Source organism: Saccopteryx leptura, chromosome 1 (assembly GCF_036850995.1).
Source record: "Saccopteryx leptura isolate mSacLep1 chromosome 1, mSacLep1_pri_phased_curated, whole genome shotgun sequence".
Lineage (NCBI taxonomy): Eukaryota > Metazoa > Chordata > Mammalia > Chiroptera > Emballonuridae > Saccopteryx > Saccopteryx leptura.
Window position 1 is genome coordinate 245304540 of NC_089503.1, and position 16564 is coordinate 245321103.

General features: G+C 54.0%; 2 protein-coding genes across 8 annotated transcripts in view; one reads left to right on the top strand and one right to left on the bottom strand.

Annotated features, from left to right (window-relative positions):
- DOT1L (DOT1 like histone lysine methyltransferase) overlaps positions 1-13739 on the top strand; it is a 70797-nt gene extending 57058 nt beyond the window's left edge. For 4 of the 6 annotated variants that reach the window (XM_066342873.1, XM_066342889.1, XM_066342908.1 and 1 more), the window contains 7 exons: positions 145-288; positions 2377-2506; positions 3375-3949; positions 4259-4464; positions 6563-6627; positions 7058-7993; positions 8118-8750. In XM_066342873.1, coding sequence (XP_066198970.1) covers positions 145-288; positions 2377-2506; positions 3375-3949; positions 4259-4464; positions 6563-6627; positions 7058-7993; positions 8118-8146 — 2085 coding nt within the window. In that variant the 3' untranslated portion in view covers positions 8147-8750. Of the gene's footprint in view, positions 1-144; positions 289-2376; positions 2507-3374; positions 3950-4258; positions 4465-6562; positions 6628-7057; positions 7994-8117; positions 10993-11019 lie in introns of those variants that run through there. The other 2 variants (XM_066342881.1, XM_066342919.1) reach the window with 2 other exon arrangements.
- A 502-nt stretch (positions 13740-14241) lies between these two features.
- On the bottom strand, positions 14242-16553 carry PLEKHJ1 (pleckstrin homology domain containing J1). Of its 2 annotated transcripts, XM_066342943.1 has the most exons (6): positions 16223-16553; positions 16043-16110; positions 15889-15955; positions 15031-15121; positions 14880-14943; positions 14242-14806 (listed from the first exon to the last, which is right to left on the bottom strand). In XM_066342943.1, the coding sequence occupies exons 1-6, from the start codon at positions 16314-16316 to the stop codon at positions 14741-14743; spliced, it is 450 nt and encodes a 149-aa protein (XP_066199040.1). In that variant the 5' UTR covers positions 16317-16553; the 3' UTR covers positions 14242-14740. The 2 variants fall into 2 exon arrangements, with proteins under 2 accessions (XP_066199040.1, XP_066199031.1); XM_066342934.1 differs by having other exon boundaries at positions 15889-16110; positions 16223-16551.
- Between the last annotated feature and the right edge of the window lie 11 nt (positions 16554-16564).

Consider the following 16564-nt stretch of genomic DNA (forward strand, 5'->3'; position numbering starts at 1 on the left):
GAGTTAGAGGGGTAGGTGTTACTGGGATGAGGGAACCATCTGTTATAGAAGTCCCTCATCCATGGCTGGAGTGTCACTGTGTCCCTCAGGTGGTACTTGTGGGGTTTACTGATCAGCAGTAGCAAGTGGTCTGCTTGTCTGTAGGGTCTGAAGGAGCGTGCCTATGCCAGCAGCGGGGAGGCCATCACCAGCCTACCTGTCAGCATCCCGCTCAGCACTGTGCAGCCCAGCAAGCTTCCTGTCAGCATCCCCCTGGCCAGCGTGGTGTTGCCCAGCCGCGTCGAGAAGGTGATGAGTGGGCACCATGTGTGTACTGGGGGGGCATCCAATTCTGTGCTGCTCCAAGAGCATCAGCACAGGCCAAGGGGACTTTTGTCTGGTTTTTGCCCCATGAGACCTGGTCCCTTTTTGTTAAATTGCATGCTGTTGGGTTTTGAGACAGATAGAGCATCCAAAATCCAGGTTTAATTACATTAGCATCTTGCCTTTTTTTTTTTTTTTTTACAGAGATAGAGAGTCAGAGAGAAGGATAGACAGACAGGAATGGAGAGAGATGAGAAGCATCAATCATCAGTTTTTCGTTGCGACACCTTGGTTGTTCATTGATTGCTTTCTCATATGTGCCCTGACCGCGGGCCTTTAGCAGACCGAGTAACCCCTTGCTTGAGCCAGCGACCTTGGGTCCAAGCTGGCGAGCTTTGCTCAAATCAGATGAGCCCGCGCTCAAGCTGGCGACCTTGGGGTCTCGAACCTGGGTCCTTCCGCATCCCAGTCCGACGCTCTATCCACTGCGCCACCGTCTGGTCAGGTGCATCTTGACTTTTTTATCTTGGATTCTTTTTGTTAAGTGGTGTGAGTGGGTGGAGAAGGAGTAGAACTGCCCGAGGTGGTAGAAGCTTGAAGCCTGTCCCCTTCCTTCAGTTCACACCTGTGTTCCCTGCCTCACTCTTGTGGATCGTTGAGTACATACCCTTACATAATGCAGACTTTTAAAAAATTATTGATATATAATCCACATACAATTCACCAGCTAAAGTGTGCTTTTCAACCTTGGCAGGGTAGCTCAGATGGTTAGAGTGCCAACCTGATATGTCAAGGTTGTGGGTTTGATCCCTGGTCAGGGCACATACAAAAAACCAGTGAATGCATAAATAAGTGGAATAATAAATCTATGTTTCTTTCTCTCTCTCCCTTTCTCCCTCTCTCCCTCCCTTCATCTCTTTTTAAAATCAAATAAAAATTTTAAAATGTATATTTCAGTGACATTTAATTTGTTCACAGGGTTGTGCAACCATCACCTCTGTCTAGTTCCAGAATGTTCCATCACCCCAAAAAGATATCCTATCCCCATCTATAGTGACCCCTATTTACCCTGCCCCTGGTAACCATGGACCTACTTCCTGTCTCTGGATTTGCCTGCTCTGGACATGTCACATAAATGGAATCATACACTGAGTGGCCTTTTTGTGTCTGACTTCTTCCATTGAGCATCATGTTTACAGAGTTCATCCATGTTGTAACATGTGTCAGCCCTTCGCTCCTTTTCATGACTAATATTCCAGTGTGTGGGTGGAAACATTTGTGTATGGTTTCATCTGTCATGGGACATTTTTTTCTTCTTTTTCCAAGTGAGAGGAGAGGAGACAGAGAGACAGACTCCTGCGTGCACCCCACCAGGATCCACCTGGCAACCCCCGTCTGGGGCTGATGCTCTGCTCATCTGGGACATGCTCGCAACTGAGCTATTTTTAGCACCTGAGGCAGAGGCTCCAGGGAGCCATTCTCAGTTCCCGGGGCCAATGCATTTGAACCAGTCTAGCCATGGCTGTGGTAGGGGAAGAGAGAGAGGGAAAGAAGGAGGAGGAGTGGAGAAGCAGATGGTTGCTTCTCCTGTGTGCCCTGACTGGGAATTAAACCCAGGACATCTATACGCCAGGCTGATGCTCTACCACTGAGCCAACTGGCCAGGGCTTCATTGAACACTTTTCCCCACTTTTTGGCCACTGTGAACATATATGTACAGGCTTGGTGTCGACAATGTTTCATTTTGTTTCACATAGGAGAGGAATTGCTGGTTTAGATCATAACTGCTGCCCTAACTGCTCTTCCCTGTACCTTTCATCCCACCCTGAACCATTAGCCAAAGTGATCCTTTAGGACCTAAGTCAGACATCTCTTCCTCCCCTGGTCAGACCCTTCCAGTATCTACCCACTGTGCTCACACCCTGAACAGGACACTTGACCTTTGAGCTGCTTCTTACACACCTGCCATTCTCCCTGTTTCAGGCTCTTGGTGCGTCCCGTGGCCTGTAACCACCCCCCGACATTCACATGTCAAGCTCAGCTCAACTGACAGTGGGTATTCTCTTTCCACAGAGAAGCACCCCCAGCCCTGTGCCTCAGATCCGAGAGTCCTCGTCCACACTTGAAAAGCAGATGGGTGCTAATGCCCATGGTGCTGGGAGCAATACTGCTGGGAACAAAGGCCTTGCCCTGGCCTCCACAGGTAAGGGTGCTCCTACTGTCCCTTCCCCATTTCCAGAGGTCAGCTTCCACCTGTACCCCCACCCCCTCCCCAGGGGCTGGGGCTAGGGCAGGGGCAGGGGCATGATGTGTGAACGGAGTGTCTCCATAATGAGGCCCCCAGAGATGCCATGCCAAGAGCCTAACTCCTCCCAGCCATGGGGTCAGTGCTGAGTCAGAGCTGTCATTCCCTTTAGTAGCAGCAGCATAGCAAGCCCTGGGCATTGGGGGGTCTAGGCTGGGCCCTCAGTGCATTCCCTGAACCTCTGGCTTGCATCCTGATATGGACATGCTTAGTCTGGCTGTATTAGAGCCTGGGTGGCATGGTGGCATTGTCTTTGTCAAACCACTGTGAACACTTGGACTGCCCAGTTCTTATCTGGGTTATGGTCTCCTTCAGAGAGCTTCGATTCTTGATGTGTGTCTGTTGACACAGGGCCTGGGGGAAAATGGTGGCTCTGTAGCCCAGAGGGTCTCTGTTGCAGCTGTTCAACTGTAGTGTAACAGTTCGTGGAAAGGTGGTGAGCATGTGTCAATAAATCTGCTATAACCACAATTGGCGGCCAAATTGGCGGCCAAATTGCCAGACCTACGGGCCAGGCTTGTATCAACATATGGCCTGTTTGGAAATTGTTTTTCCAGGCATAAATAATAAAAGGCAGAGGCCACTACTCACCTGTGCTTGTGCCAGCCTGAGGGTACCTGCCTGGTTCCTTGGTGCTGTCTCTGGGGACATCCACAAAATGGAGGGTGCATCTCGAAGGCTGAGTGTCTCCACCAGCTCCACCTGGGGCAGTGTCATCCTGTCCTGGGATGGGCTTCCCTGAGAAAACCATGTCTCTTCCCTGCAGGCTTCTATGCTGGCTCAGTGGCCATCAGCGGGGCCCTGGCAGGCAGCCCAGCCCCTCTTGCTCCTGGAGCTGAGCCCCCCACCTTTGATGAGTCCTCCAGCTCAGGGAGCCTTTTCAACACCATGGGCTCCCGCAGTTCCACGCCGCAGCACCCTCAACTGCTGGTGCAGCCCCGGAACTCTGGTCCAGCCTCACCTGCTCACCAGCTCTGCGTCAGCCCCCGGCTCAGCGCTGCCCAGGGCCCACTCTCTGATGTCAGCAAAGGGGACCTTCCCTCTGAAGCTGGCTTCTCAGATCCGGAGAGCGAGGCCAAGAGGAGGATCATCTTCACCATTTCGGCTGGTGCCAGCAGTGCCAAGCAGTCGCCTTCCAACAAGCACAGCCCTCTGCCTGGGGGCACCCGTGGAGACAGCAACCAGAGCCACGGGCAGGACAGCCGAAAGCGGGGCAGGAGGAAGCGGGCATCAACGGGAACCCCCAGCCTGAGCTCAGGCGTGTCCCCCAAGCGCCGGGCCTTGTCCATCGCTGGTCTCTTCACACAGTCTTCAGGGTCTCCCCTCAACCTGAACTCCATGGTGAGGCCAGGAACGAGTGGCTGGGGCAGGTGATGGGGGGGGGGGGGACATCCAGTTCAGACAGGCAGACATCTATCTGGACATTGGGTCTCTTGTTCCCAGGGCTGGCCAAGATGGGCTAGGTCAGGAGCACAATCAGGAACCTAGCCATATGCTGGAAGGGGGCAGGCAGCTGGCAGGCTTTGTAATTCTCCAGGACTCTGCACCCTGGGGTAACTCAGGCAGAAGGGGTTGGGGCAAAGCTCTTGGGGTTGGTACTGTGGGAGCCCAGTGAAAAGAGTTGTGCTGTGTTCTGTCCTGGTCCTTCAGGTCAACAACATTAACCAGCCTTTGGAAATCACAGCCATCTCGTCCCCTGAGAGTTCCCTGAAGAGCTCCCCTGTCCCTTACCAGGACAATGACCAGCCACCCATACTCAAGAAAGAGAAGCCCCTGAGCCAGACCAATGGGGCCCACTACTCCCCGCTGACCTCAGATGAGGAGCCAGGCTCTGAAGACGAGCAAGGCAGTGCCAGGTGAGGTACAGGGCTGGACTGGGCAGGCACTCCATCCTTGGGAGAGGGGTGTTTACTGGCAGGGCTCTGAAGAATAGGCACTTGTGGTCATGTGAAACCTCCTGGGGACAAGCAGCTTCCATTTGCCTTAGTTGGCAGAAGTGGGTGCTGGGGTCTTTAACAATCACTCCCCGTCTACTCCTCCTTCCCCAGTCTCTGGCACCCACCATCTATCTACTTTTTGTCTCTAGGAATCTTGTGTGTCACTGAGCATAATGTCCTCAAGGTTCATCCATGTCATAGTAAATGTCAGAAGATCCTTCCTCTCTAATGCTGCATAGTATTTCAGTGTGGATGGGCCATATTTTGTTTTTCTGTTTATCTGTCCATGGACACTGGGGTTGCTTCTAGTTTTTTAGCCATTATGAATGGTGCTGCTGTGAAGAGTCATATACATGCTTTTTGTTGCAATTTGCCTCATATCATGTGGATTTGCTAGGTCACATGGTCATTTTGTGTTTAATTTTTTTAAGAACTGCCATCCTGTTTTCCACAGTGGCCACTACATTGTACGTTTCCACCAGCTCTGCACTCAGGTTCCAATTCCCCCACATCCCCATCAGCACTTGTTATTATCTGATTTTGTTAATATAATAGTCATTCTTATGGGTATGAAGTGGAGTCTCATTATGGTCTCGACTTTTATCTCCTTAATAACTAGTGATGTTGAGCATCTTCTCACGTGCTGATTGGCTGGCTGTGTGTCTATCTGGAGCCCTTAGCCTCACCTTTAATTGGGTTTCCTTTGTTGATGAGTTATAAAAGTTATTTTTCTGGATACATGATCCCTTACCACATACATGGTGTGATAATGTGTCCTCTCTCTCCCTCATAGTCTCTTTACTTTCTTGCTAGTGTCCTTTGAAGCATAAAAGTATTAAATTTTGACCAAGTCCCATTTATCTATGTTTACTTTTGTTGCCTGTGCTTTTGGTGGCTCATGAAAGTTACTTTATTTTGTTCCTTTTCCACAGATGTTATGTTTTCAAAAGTTGCACTTGGGTGTTCTTCTTTTGTCCAACTTAGCAGTTTCCAGACACTTTTTTTTTTTGTGTGTGTGTGTGTATTTTTCTGAAGTTGGAAACAGGGAGGCAGTCAGACAGACTCCCACATGCGCCCGACCGGGATCCACCCGGCATGCCCACCAGGGGGCAATGCTCTGCCCATCTGGGGCGTTGCTCTGTTGTGACCAGAGCCATTCTAGTGCCTGAGGCAGAGGCCACAGAGCCATCCTCAGCACCTGGGCCAACTTTGCTCCAATGGAGCCTCGGCTGCGGGAGGGGAAGAGAGAGACAGAGAGGAAGGAGAGGGGGAGGGGTGGAGAAGCAGATGGGCGCTTCTCCTGTGTGCCCTGGCCGGGAATCGAACCCGGGACTCCTGCACGCCAGGCCGATGCTCTACCACTGAGCCAACCGGCCAGGGCCAGTTTCTAGATTCTTTCAGAAGGTCTGTGTCTCTGGAGGTCATAGTGTTCTTAGGAATAGAACTGACATAGAATACACTGACATAGAATGTACCCCATTTATAATTTGGTGCTGCTACGAAGTCCAGCTTGCTGCAGTGTACTACATCTTATGTTTCATGTGCACAACACACTATATATTATAGATCAGTGTTTTTCAACCACCAGTCTGTGGACCAGCACAAAATTTCTGGCAGACTGGCAGCAGTCCATGGACCAGCTATTGAAAAACACTATTATAGATGTCAAAGTATACCACAGCTAGCACCAGGGTTTTAAACTACTTGAGGGATGGTTCCATCTGGGGCGTGTCTGTGTCTCTTTATGTGGGGAAATAGAGTCCCTATTTCTCTGTAGTGGCTGAGCCCTCAGCCCTGTCCCCCCACCAGCGACAGCATCATGTGACTGATGGGGCCACAGCATGGGCATATGGGGCACTAGAGTCTCCCCAGCAGCCATGGGTCCTCCTCCAAGGAGGTCTGAGGCCAGGCAGGCTGCATCTACTGCTGCCCAACCTCCCTGGACAATTCAGTGAACACGTACAGTTCTCTTAGCATGCACACGGATTTCAAACAGTCTTTTTTTATTTCTTGATAGAATTGAGAGAAAAATTGCAACTATCTCATTGGAAAGCAAATCTCCTCCAAAAACCTTGGAAAATGGTGAGTAACAGTTCATTACATGAGTCCCCAGTGCTAGGTGACAAACGCTGTCTTACCTGCACAGGCGTTTCTGAGCACAGTGGTGCTGGGAAGGCCATCTCCACCACAAGCCAGTCTCGATGTTGTACTGTGTCCTCGCTTGCTTGTGCAGCGGACCTGTTTCCTTTTTTTTTTAGAGGAGCCAGAGTCTGATTTATGTTGACTAGTCCAACCACCTGTCCTCCCTCCTGCAGAAGCCTTCCTTTCGTCTTTTATCTTCCCCTGTAGCCCCACCCTAGCCACACGTAGGGCCAACCTTTTTTGGGTGGAAGGGCATCATTCTGAGCTATGCAGCTCCCTCCCAGACCCCTTGGACACCTTGCACCACAGCTCCCACCCTACTTGGCCCTTTGGACGCACCCAGGCCTCAGTCCCTGCCTCTCCTCCTTAGGTGGCAGCCTGGTAGGAAGGAAGCCAGTGCCCTCCAGCGAGCCCATCAACAGCAGCAAGTGGAAGTCCACCTTCTCGCCAATTGCCGACCTCAGCCTGGCCAAGGCTGCAGACAGCCCGCTACAGGCCAGCTCTACTCTGAGCCAGAACTCTCTGTTCACTTTCCGGCCCACCCTAGAGGAGCTCGGCTCAGTTGATGCCAAGCTGGCCGCTCACCCCAGGAAGAGCTTCCCAGGTGCACTGTCGGGGACTGGTGGGCTGAGCCCCATTAGCAACCCTCCCAATGGCTTCACCTTCAGCGGAGGCCTGGCCGCCGACCTTAGTTTACACAGCTTCAGTGATGGTGCTTCTCTCTCCCACAAGGCCCCTGAGGTGGCCAGCCTGGGCGCTTCCCTGAGCTTTTCTGCCCCAAGGGGCAAGGACAGCAGTGTAGAACCTGGCCCTTTTGTGAACAAGAGGCAGCTGGATGGACTGGGTGGCTCAAAGGTTGAGGGGATCAAAGGCAAGGAGGCAGAGGTGGGCCTGCCAGTGTGCACACCTTCAGACAAGGCCTCGTCACATGGCAAAGCGGGCAAGGGCCGGGACCGCGAACCTGACTTCAAGAATGGCCACAATCTCTTCATTTCCGCTGCTGCTGTGCCTCCTGGGGGCCTCCTCAGTGGTCCAGGCCTCGCCACAACAGTCTCCTCGGCAGGCGGCATGGCCCCCTCCTCTCAGACACATCGGTCCTTCCTGGGCACTTTCACTCCTGGCCCACAGTTTGCCTTGGGCCCCATGTCCCTGCAGGCCAACCTAGGCTCATCTGTGCTACAGTCTTTGTTCAGCTCTGTGCCAGCTGCTGCTGGCCTAGTGCATGTCTCATCTGCCGCAACCAGACTGACCAACTCGCACGCCATGGGCAGCTTTTCCTCCGGTGTGGCAGGCGGCGCAGTTGGAGGTAGGCAGAAGCACATCTCTCCTGTCTGACTCTCAGGTCCCACAGGACCTGCTTTGGGGTCTTGGACACCAAGCCATCGTCGAGGCCTCCTGGACCACTGGGTTTAATCACAACTGCTTTACAGGTTCCTTTCCAGATCTCCCTAAGGGATGAGAGGCTGTGCCCGCGTGTCCCTTTGTGTCCACTTTGCACCCGCCATCACGTTCCTTTTCACGACTGTCACATGGGCAGAGCACTCACACGTGAGTTGGCCTGTCAGGCTCTCCAGTTGTGACAGTGTCTCTTATACCTTTAGGGGAGCCGGTGCCATGACTAGGTCTTTCCTGCCTCCCTGTGGAGGTCATAGTCAGACCTGACATCCCATGGGCTCTGGGAAGCCATGGGGACTGGACTGGGAAGAAAGTGTCCATAGTGCCTACTATACTGTGGCTCCGTGTAGGGTGGAGTGGAGCCATAGAGCTGGGCCCTCTGTGGTCCCTACCTCCAAAGGTGACTCCTAGCTGGGCACAGGTGGGCAAGATGTTTACAGCTGGGAGCCCAGGAGGGTGTTCTGAGGGGGGTATGGCCTAGGGCCATCTTGCAGGTAAGTCTCACCTGGCCACCTGCACTCCTGCTGCCTGCTGCTTTGTCCCTGCACCTGTGTGCACTCAGAGCTGCGGCTGCTGTCTGCTTCCCCTTTATTGCGTGTGTCTCTTCGCTTGCCTGGAGAATGCCCACCTGTTGAAGCTGAGTTTTTCTCTCCTGTTTGCAGGTGTCTTTAACCACATGGTGCCTTCCGCCTCCTCTCATCCGTTTGGAGCCAGTTTCGGCAGCGGGGCTGCTTGTCGCAGCACCACGCTGAGCTTAACCCCAATGCAGGCTGTGGCCAGTACCCCCGTCTCTTCCTTTCAGGCCCTGTCCTCTGTGGAGATGAGGCAGCCCCTACCCCAGCCTCCTCTGCCCTTGGGTCGGCCCCCTGTGGAGCCGCCAGCACTCCATGCACCACCCCCTCCTAACGCTGCCTTGCCTCCTACTCCTGCGCTGCTCCCTGCTAACTCTGAGCCTGTGCTCCTGCAGAACCTTGCGCCCCTCCCGGCTAACCAAGCTTTCTTACCTGCTTCCTCTGCCGCCTCTCTGCCTCCTTCTAACGCCTCTCTGTCCATCAAGCTCACCTCCCTCCCACACAAGGTCTCCCGCCCCTCCTTTATGGTGCACCACCAGCCCCTGCCTGGGCTGACCCTGGCCCAGGCCTCACCTATGATCCCGCAGGCCAGCTCCACAGGGCCGTCCGCCGTATGGGTTTCCCTTGGCATGCCGCCTCCTTATGCCGAGCGCCTTGCGGGGGTTAAGCCACGATAAAGACCTTGGTTAGCTAGCCCTTCTATTCTGTAAGGTAAGGCTAGAGCCCAACCAGGTGGCCTGTACAAGAAGCTCACCTGTCCTTTCTTCCACAGAGAGTGGATGAGCCCACAGGGCTCTGCAGGAGGGGCCTGGGACCATTGGTTCTGAAAGGTGCCAAAGAAAAATAAGCACACGGCGGGGAGGGAGACCGTGGAAGCTGTGCATGTCTGCCTCTGAGTGTGGCCTGAGAACCAGCACAGAGCTTGGGAGGGGAGTAGCCTGCCCTCAGTGCCCACCAGACCTTCCCACAGGTCCCATGGTGCTCCAGCCCAAGGAGGCAGCAGATCAGGGAGGCCCTGCAGACTGGACAAACAGGGAACTGCATTAAGTCCTGTTGGGGAGGGGACCAGGAAGAAGTGGGTGAGGCCAGCAGCCTGGCCAGCTCCATCTTGCTGCCACCCTCTGTCTGCAGTGGTCAGGGTTCCAGGCAGCCCAGGTGTAGGGCTGTGGGGGCGGCTCTGAATCTAAGCATTGCTATTTGCTTGCTCTAGGGCCTCAGCCTGTTGCATTGAATATACCTTATGGCTTTAGGAAAATTCCATGCATTTGAAACCTCTGGTACTTAGCAAGTCTTCAGAAGATGGTGATAGTTGATCTACTTAGCTAGAGGTCCCTGACAGCAGGCCCTAACTCACATGCCATGCACAAGAGGTCAATGGATAATGGGGTGAGCGTGGTGTAGCCTCAGGAAAGGCTGCCTGGGCAGGTGGTCGGTGCTCATCTGGCCTTCAAGGAATTGGGCCCACATGTTTTGGATTTCAATGTGGAGTCAAGAGGAAAGCAGTGTACGAAGGGTCTGACTTTGGGAATGGGATGAGAAAGGTGGCTATGAGGCCTTCAGGAAGGCTGTCTGCTCCTTTACTGCCTATGAGGGCATTACACAGCTGGGAGGAGCTGACCTAGCCACTGCTGGTGGGGCAAAGGGCCTTCCTGTGTGAGCCTATGGGGTGAGTACTCCAGAAACAAGCTGGGTAATACCAATCTGGGTGCCAGGGGCCAGGTGTGAGGTCTGCCTACTGTACTTGGCCATCTACATGTGTTTACATGGAAATAGATATGAGGGTGCAGGAGTCTGACAGCCTTCTAGTAGGGGCTCAGTTCTGGAGATGAGCCATGCCTCAGTCCTGGTGGAAAAGCCTGGAAAGTACGGTGGCTCCAGCTCACAGTGGCCTCACACTGTCAGAAAGTCACTGTGGCTCGGACCGCCTTAAAGAGGTCAGAGATGTGTATGTGGAAGCATCTGGGTGTCAGGTTCCCAGTCCTGACCCACAGTGGAGACCTGTCTTCATCTGATCCGGGGCCAGACTGGACAGTAATGACCTCACTTCCAATGCGAGTAGACCTGTCAGTGGGACTGCCTGCAGGCACACTCCCCCATACTCCATGAGCTGGCATGTGGTGACCTGGGAGTGTCTTTTCCAAGCTCCCAGGGAGGGAGGGAAGCTGGGATTCAGCACCCCATGAAAAGTTTTGGGATGGTGACCTCCTGCTTCTGACTGGGCCAGGGGCATGGCACAATGGTGTCTGCAACAACCAAGTTCCTTCTGTCTGTCTATAGGTTTTGGTTCCTGGCCTGGGGATGTGTGGGCTTCTCCAAGTGAGATGCTAATGCTATGATGCCTTTCCTCCTGCGCTGGTCTCTGCAGGTAACTAGGATTTCTACCTCAACCTCGAGACCTGTGCAAGGACAGCTGGGCCGCAGGGCTGGCGGCCGGCCAGATGGCAGGATGGACCGAGGATGAGGCTCTACTGAGTTGACGCTGCGCAGACCTGCAGGAGATGCTGGGCCTGGCTCCAGCTTATACTGTCGATAGTTTTAGATAAAGTATTTATCGTTTTTTAGAAAGCATAAACAATTTTGACTTACTCCACTGAAGTCATAAAGACAACCTATTAAGAAATGTAAATATTATATATGAGAGGATCTATATAAAGACATCGACCCGACGGACTGGCCCGCCAGCAGAGACGCCAACAGCCGGGCCCGGTGCTATCTCGTCGCCAGGCCTCACCATCTCCACGTTCTTTTGGTGCTGACTCGAGGTTGACCAACGCCAAAACTAATCTTTGTTGCGCCTGCCCTGTCATCCCACGCTCTCCCATACCAAAGGCACCTGTCTCCTGGTTAAGGGTGGTTTGCTTGGTTTTCAATGCCCCTCAGAAAAGGCCCTCTCCCCTACCCCATCACTGTGAACGCTCTAGCCGACTGTCAGCCCTGGTCCCTGGGATGGCACCTTTGGTGTAGGAAGGGCCAGCAGGTGGCCTCTAGATGCTGCACGGAGGAGGGCTGCTGTGAGTGGTGCTCGTGGGGCAGGTCTGGTACTTGACTCCAATGTGGGGCTGCTGGGAAGTAAGTGCTTTACTTTGTATGTCTGTACTGTCTTGGGTTCACGCAGTCCAGCGAGGCGCTGGCCGGGGCGTGGGGCAGGTTAGCCGTGGGTGCCTGGTGTTTCTGTATAGAAGAGTCACACTGACGAGTGACAGTATTTTATAGAGATGTGATGAAAATTTATAAATTTCATAGACTTCATTTATTTTTAGATTGTATATTGCACAGTAAACTTAAAAAAAAAAAGGAAGAAAAGTGAGGGGAAAAACCTTTTTATTTATTCAAGTACATACAAGTGGCGTTAGCCCAGGGCTGGAGTGCCCCATGTCCTCCTGGCCAGTCCATGCCACTGCTTCATGGCCCTCCAGTCCCACAGCTGGAGTGACACCTACTGCTCATGCTGGAGCAGCCTCCATGGTGCTTGGGAATGAATGCACTGTGAGTGAGCAATGAGGGCAAAGCCAGATTCACAGGAAGGTGGAGAGCTGTTTGGAGGCTTCCAGAGGTTGTCAGCAGGGTTCTCGGGTCCATCCAGCCCAGCAGCCTCTACCAGTTCTGGGTTTTTTAGTTGAACAATGTTTATACATTTTCCCTGAGAGGGCATGTCCAGGTGCTCTCTCTGTCCTTTGGAAGGGCAACCAGCCAAAGGGCCTGGCTCATAGGGGGCCCTTGATCTCTATGGGGGCCTTACCAGGCCTGGGTGGGTTCAGTCTGAGCCAGGGCTGCTCTGGCGCTTTTTGCCACAAGGTGGCACTGTCAAGGAACATGGGAACTCAAAAAAGCCTTGAGCTCCTGCTTTCTCCAGTCTGGCCGGCACAGCCTATCCTTCCAGATGTGATTGCTAGAGGTCCTTGGTCTACATGGGAGGGTCATTGCAGCAGGCCTGGCCTGGCCCCTGCTTCCTCCTGATCCTTGGGGGCAGGGCTGGAGCCGGCCCTTTGGGGGGATGGGCAGTGGTCCACTGGCCCAAGAGTGCAGAGCAGGCCTGGCTGTTGACTCCATTTCCTTAGGTGGGTCTTGGTAGAGCCCTGCCTCCTGCTTGCCCTGGGGTGATGCCTAGCTCAGAGCAGTAGTCAAGGTTGAAGATGGTGCTTGGAAAGGTTCTCATAATTAGCTGTCCTGTAACTGCTGCCCTGGCTCCCTTACCTCCAGGTCTGTGCTCTTGGCACATGAAGGTGCTGTGCCCACCTCGCATTCTGCAACCCGGTCCTCTAGCACAGGGCAGCATCCCTTCCCCATGTTGGGAGCACAGAGATCCCTAAAAAGCTGCAAGGCTAACAGTAGCAAAGTTGCAGCACACAGCAAGCACCTGGTCTGGAAATCAAGCAACCCTGTCAACACTGCATCACTTCATGGTGACTGTGCCACCATGTAGGACTTCCTACTGATGTGCCATATCTGTGCTCCCCACATAACAATGTCTGCCCAGCAGTGGGCAGAGCTAGGTTCTGCCAGTTAGTGCTGGGGTCTCCTTTTTTCTGCACCTATCCTCCAGCCCTCTTGGCTCTGAGATCAGCCGCGGTTGGCAGAGAGGGCTGTCTTGGGAAGGAAGGCTGCGTGAACAAACCTTACCCCCTTTCCTATGAGGAACAGGTTCTAGCCCCTTCTGGGCAGAGACCTGGTGCTGCTCTGTGGGCAACTTCAGGGAAGTCCAGGGCTGTGAGGGTGCTTTGCTCAGGAAAACCTAACTCTGAAGACCCTCCCTGTCAGGAGGAGCCAGCCTTCCCTTCCAGTTATGACTTGTGATTTATTTAAGACCCACTCACCCCTTTATTTATCTGTGCCGTCCACAGGAGACCATTCATTCTTCCTCCCTCCATGCACCCGTCATTCCTGTTCACATAGTCAGTCCACACCGGCTTGTCTTGACCTTCAGACCAGCCCTGCTTTGTCATTTTGGTAGACTGTGTTTCATTTGGGGGTATTGGCAAGGCCCATCCCCTTTGGGTTGCTGGCTTGACCCTCTTTCCCTAAGTGAACCCCACTGCACTCTGATTTCCATCTCTAGACTATAATAAAATGTTTGTTTTCACTTGATTGTGGTCTGACATTTCTCCCTGGTTACTACACGGTGAGACCTTAAGGTCTGAAGGGCCCCACATAGAGAGGACAGACACCAGGAGAGGCCTCGAGTCACCCTGAAAGCAGCTGCTGTTGACTCGGGTAGACAGTGATTAGCCATCTCAGCGAGGCCTAGCCCCTCCAGGGCTTGCATCTGACTAGGTTAGGCATTCCTCCATCCCCCTAAGACAACTCTTTGATGAACTAAAAACAAACTTCCCAAGGTCCCACATGTACTCAAGGGGAAGACCTGTGACCAGAGGTGGGATCACAGGCCATTTGAGGATCCCATCACCCCCTTCAGGGCCAGTGAGCTAGGCTCTCTACCTCCCTAGGCTCTAGGTAGGCAGCCCACCCCTTCTTCCCATACACTTAAACCTGGGGCCTGGAGATCACCTCTGCCCTAGGAACCTCACTTGGGAATCAGCTCTACCAACCTGTAGAGGACACATGTCTTTGCATTCACTGCACCACCATCCCATGTGGAAAAGAGGTACCTTTATTTGGACAGAACAAGCACACTAGCCCAAGAACAAATGCTCCCAACTCTACCCAAAGGTGTTGGTCAGGCCCTGGCCCTCAGAATTCACAGTAGTCCAGAGGTGCAGCCCTCATGGCCTTCACAGCATTATCTAGCTTTATACATTCAGCCTACACAGGGCAAGAAAGCTGCACTGGCCTCAAGCACCCGCCAGGCCCTAGATGGACAAGACTGAGGGGCCAGACACAGCTCCTGGGAGTGGACACTTGTCCCCTAGCAGCAGCATGCGGCACTGAGAAGGTGCCAGACTATTCCAAGGCACAACCTCTGCACTCTGCCCCCCACCAGCCTTGGGCTACTTAAGTCTTTAAGCCAACACCACCTCACTCTGAAAGTCCAGGTTTGGCCAGGAAACCCAAGGCCCAGCAAGAGTGGGGGAGATCTTTCCTTCAGGCCCCAGTGACTCAAGTTGAGGAGCCCAAGCCCAACCTGAGACTCATGCCTTCAAGCCACTCAACTGGAACCGGGCCTCCTCTGATATGCCGAATTGTTCCAAGGGGTCCTGTGTGGTGAATGGGTAGAATGAGCCCTGGCCCAGTAGCTCCCCCGCCCACTTCCCCGTGCGCCATGCACACCTTGCCTGTCATCTTCTGGATCTCGTTCCTGTAGAAGATGAGGCTCCTGCGCATAAACTCGTAGCTGGAGAAGGAAGCAGCCTGTGCTCACAGGGCCTGGCTCTGCCCCTGCCCAAGGCCTCCCAAGCCTCTAGGCTAGCCCATACCCTACCTGGCTCGACGCAGAGCACCCATCCACTCCTGACACTGCTCCTCGCTGCAGCACTCAAAGTGATACTTCCTCTCTGGGTCCTCAACGAAGCCTGCAAAGGAGGGTGTCCTGTCTGTCCCTGTTCACTCCCACCACCACCCATGCTGGCCACAGGCCTCAGCTTCCTGTTGCCACTGTCCACAACTGTCCCCGCTCCAGCTCCCGCTTGGGCTGATGGCTTCTCACCAGCTGTGGATTGAATTGTACCTCCCAAAAGGGTGTGTTGAAACCTGGGAACAGGGTCTATTGATACAAAGTCACTGCAGATGTAATTAGTTAAGGTAAGTTCACATTGGAGGTGAACTACTACAATAAGATTAGTTTCCTTATAAAAAAGGGAAATCTGGACACAGACAGGTAGGGAAAAGGTCAAGGGGCAATGGAGGCAGAGATTAAAGTGATGTGCTTCCATAAGCCAGCCAAAGGTCTCCAGAAATTGGGAAGGCATGGCACAGATTCTCCCTCAGAAAGAACCAGTCCTGGAAACAACCCAACCTCGAACTTTTGCCTTACAGAACTGGTAAAAATAAATTTCTGTTAAAACCCCAAAGTCTGTGGTACCCCGTTAAGGCCACTACCTTTTCCTACAGAGTCGATCCTCTCAAGGATCAAGGTTCTCAGTGGAGGCACATCGAGAGAGCAGTGCTCGCCAAAAGGAGTGAAAATCCTGGTGGCTTTGCAGTGGCAGCTAGAAGTACTAGCTGGGATAGGTGTGCATAGCCTGCTATACAGGGGAGGAGCCCATCCCTGCCCAGGACGGCAGGGGGAGCAGAGAGGATCTGGATTCACCGCCTGCCTGGTCCCCGCACCCGCACTCACTGATGGAGAAGCCGCTGGGCTCTTCCTGGATGACTCTGCAGTGCTCCAGCAACAGGGCTCCGACGGGCTGGGGGCAGACGGGCCGGATGGGCAGGCCATCCGGGGACCCCAGGCGCCCGACCCCAGCCCGGCGCCCGCCTCTCCGCCGCCCTACCTCGGCCTCGTCGGTCCGGAAGTAGAAGAGAAAATTGACCACCAGCTTTACCAGGCGCCGCTTCACCACTGTGGACACAGTGCGGACTCTCGCAGGGCTCGGCGATCTTCCGTCCCGCCTGCCCCGCCCCGTCCCCTCCCCCCCACCCCCGGCCCGGCCCACAGCCCCCGCCCAACTCACCGCTGCCCTTCTTGGGGTCCCGCATGCCCAGCTCAGCCGCCATCTCGGCCGGCTGCCGGGACAGCGCCTGCAGTTCCTTTTCGTTGTAGCGCATGCCGCCCCAGGACCCAAAACAAAGAGTGAGGGCCGCGACCTACCGGCTCAGTCCCCGCTAGCACCAAAATAGTTCCACAGTACCGTCCCGGAAGTGTTCCCGAAGCTATTGCGCCTGCGCGACTGCGGATCGCTTATGCTGTCAATCACCGGCGAGAGGCCCTGGCCCCAAGGGGCCACAGGGACTGAGTGGAGGCGTCGTCAAGCGTTCGGGATAGCAGGAGATATACGCCTCATATGTAAGCAAGC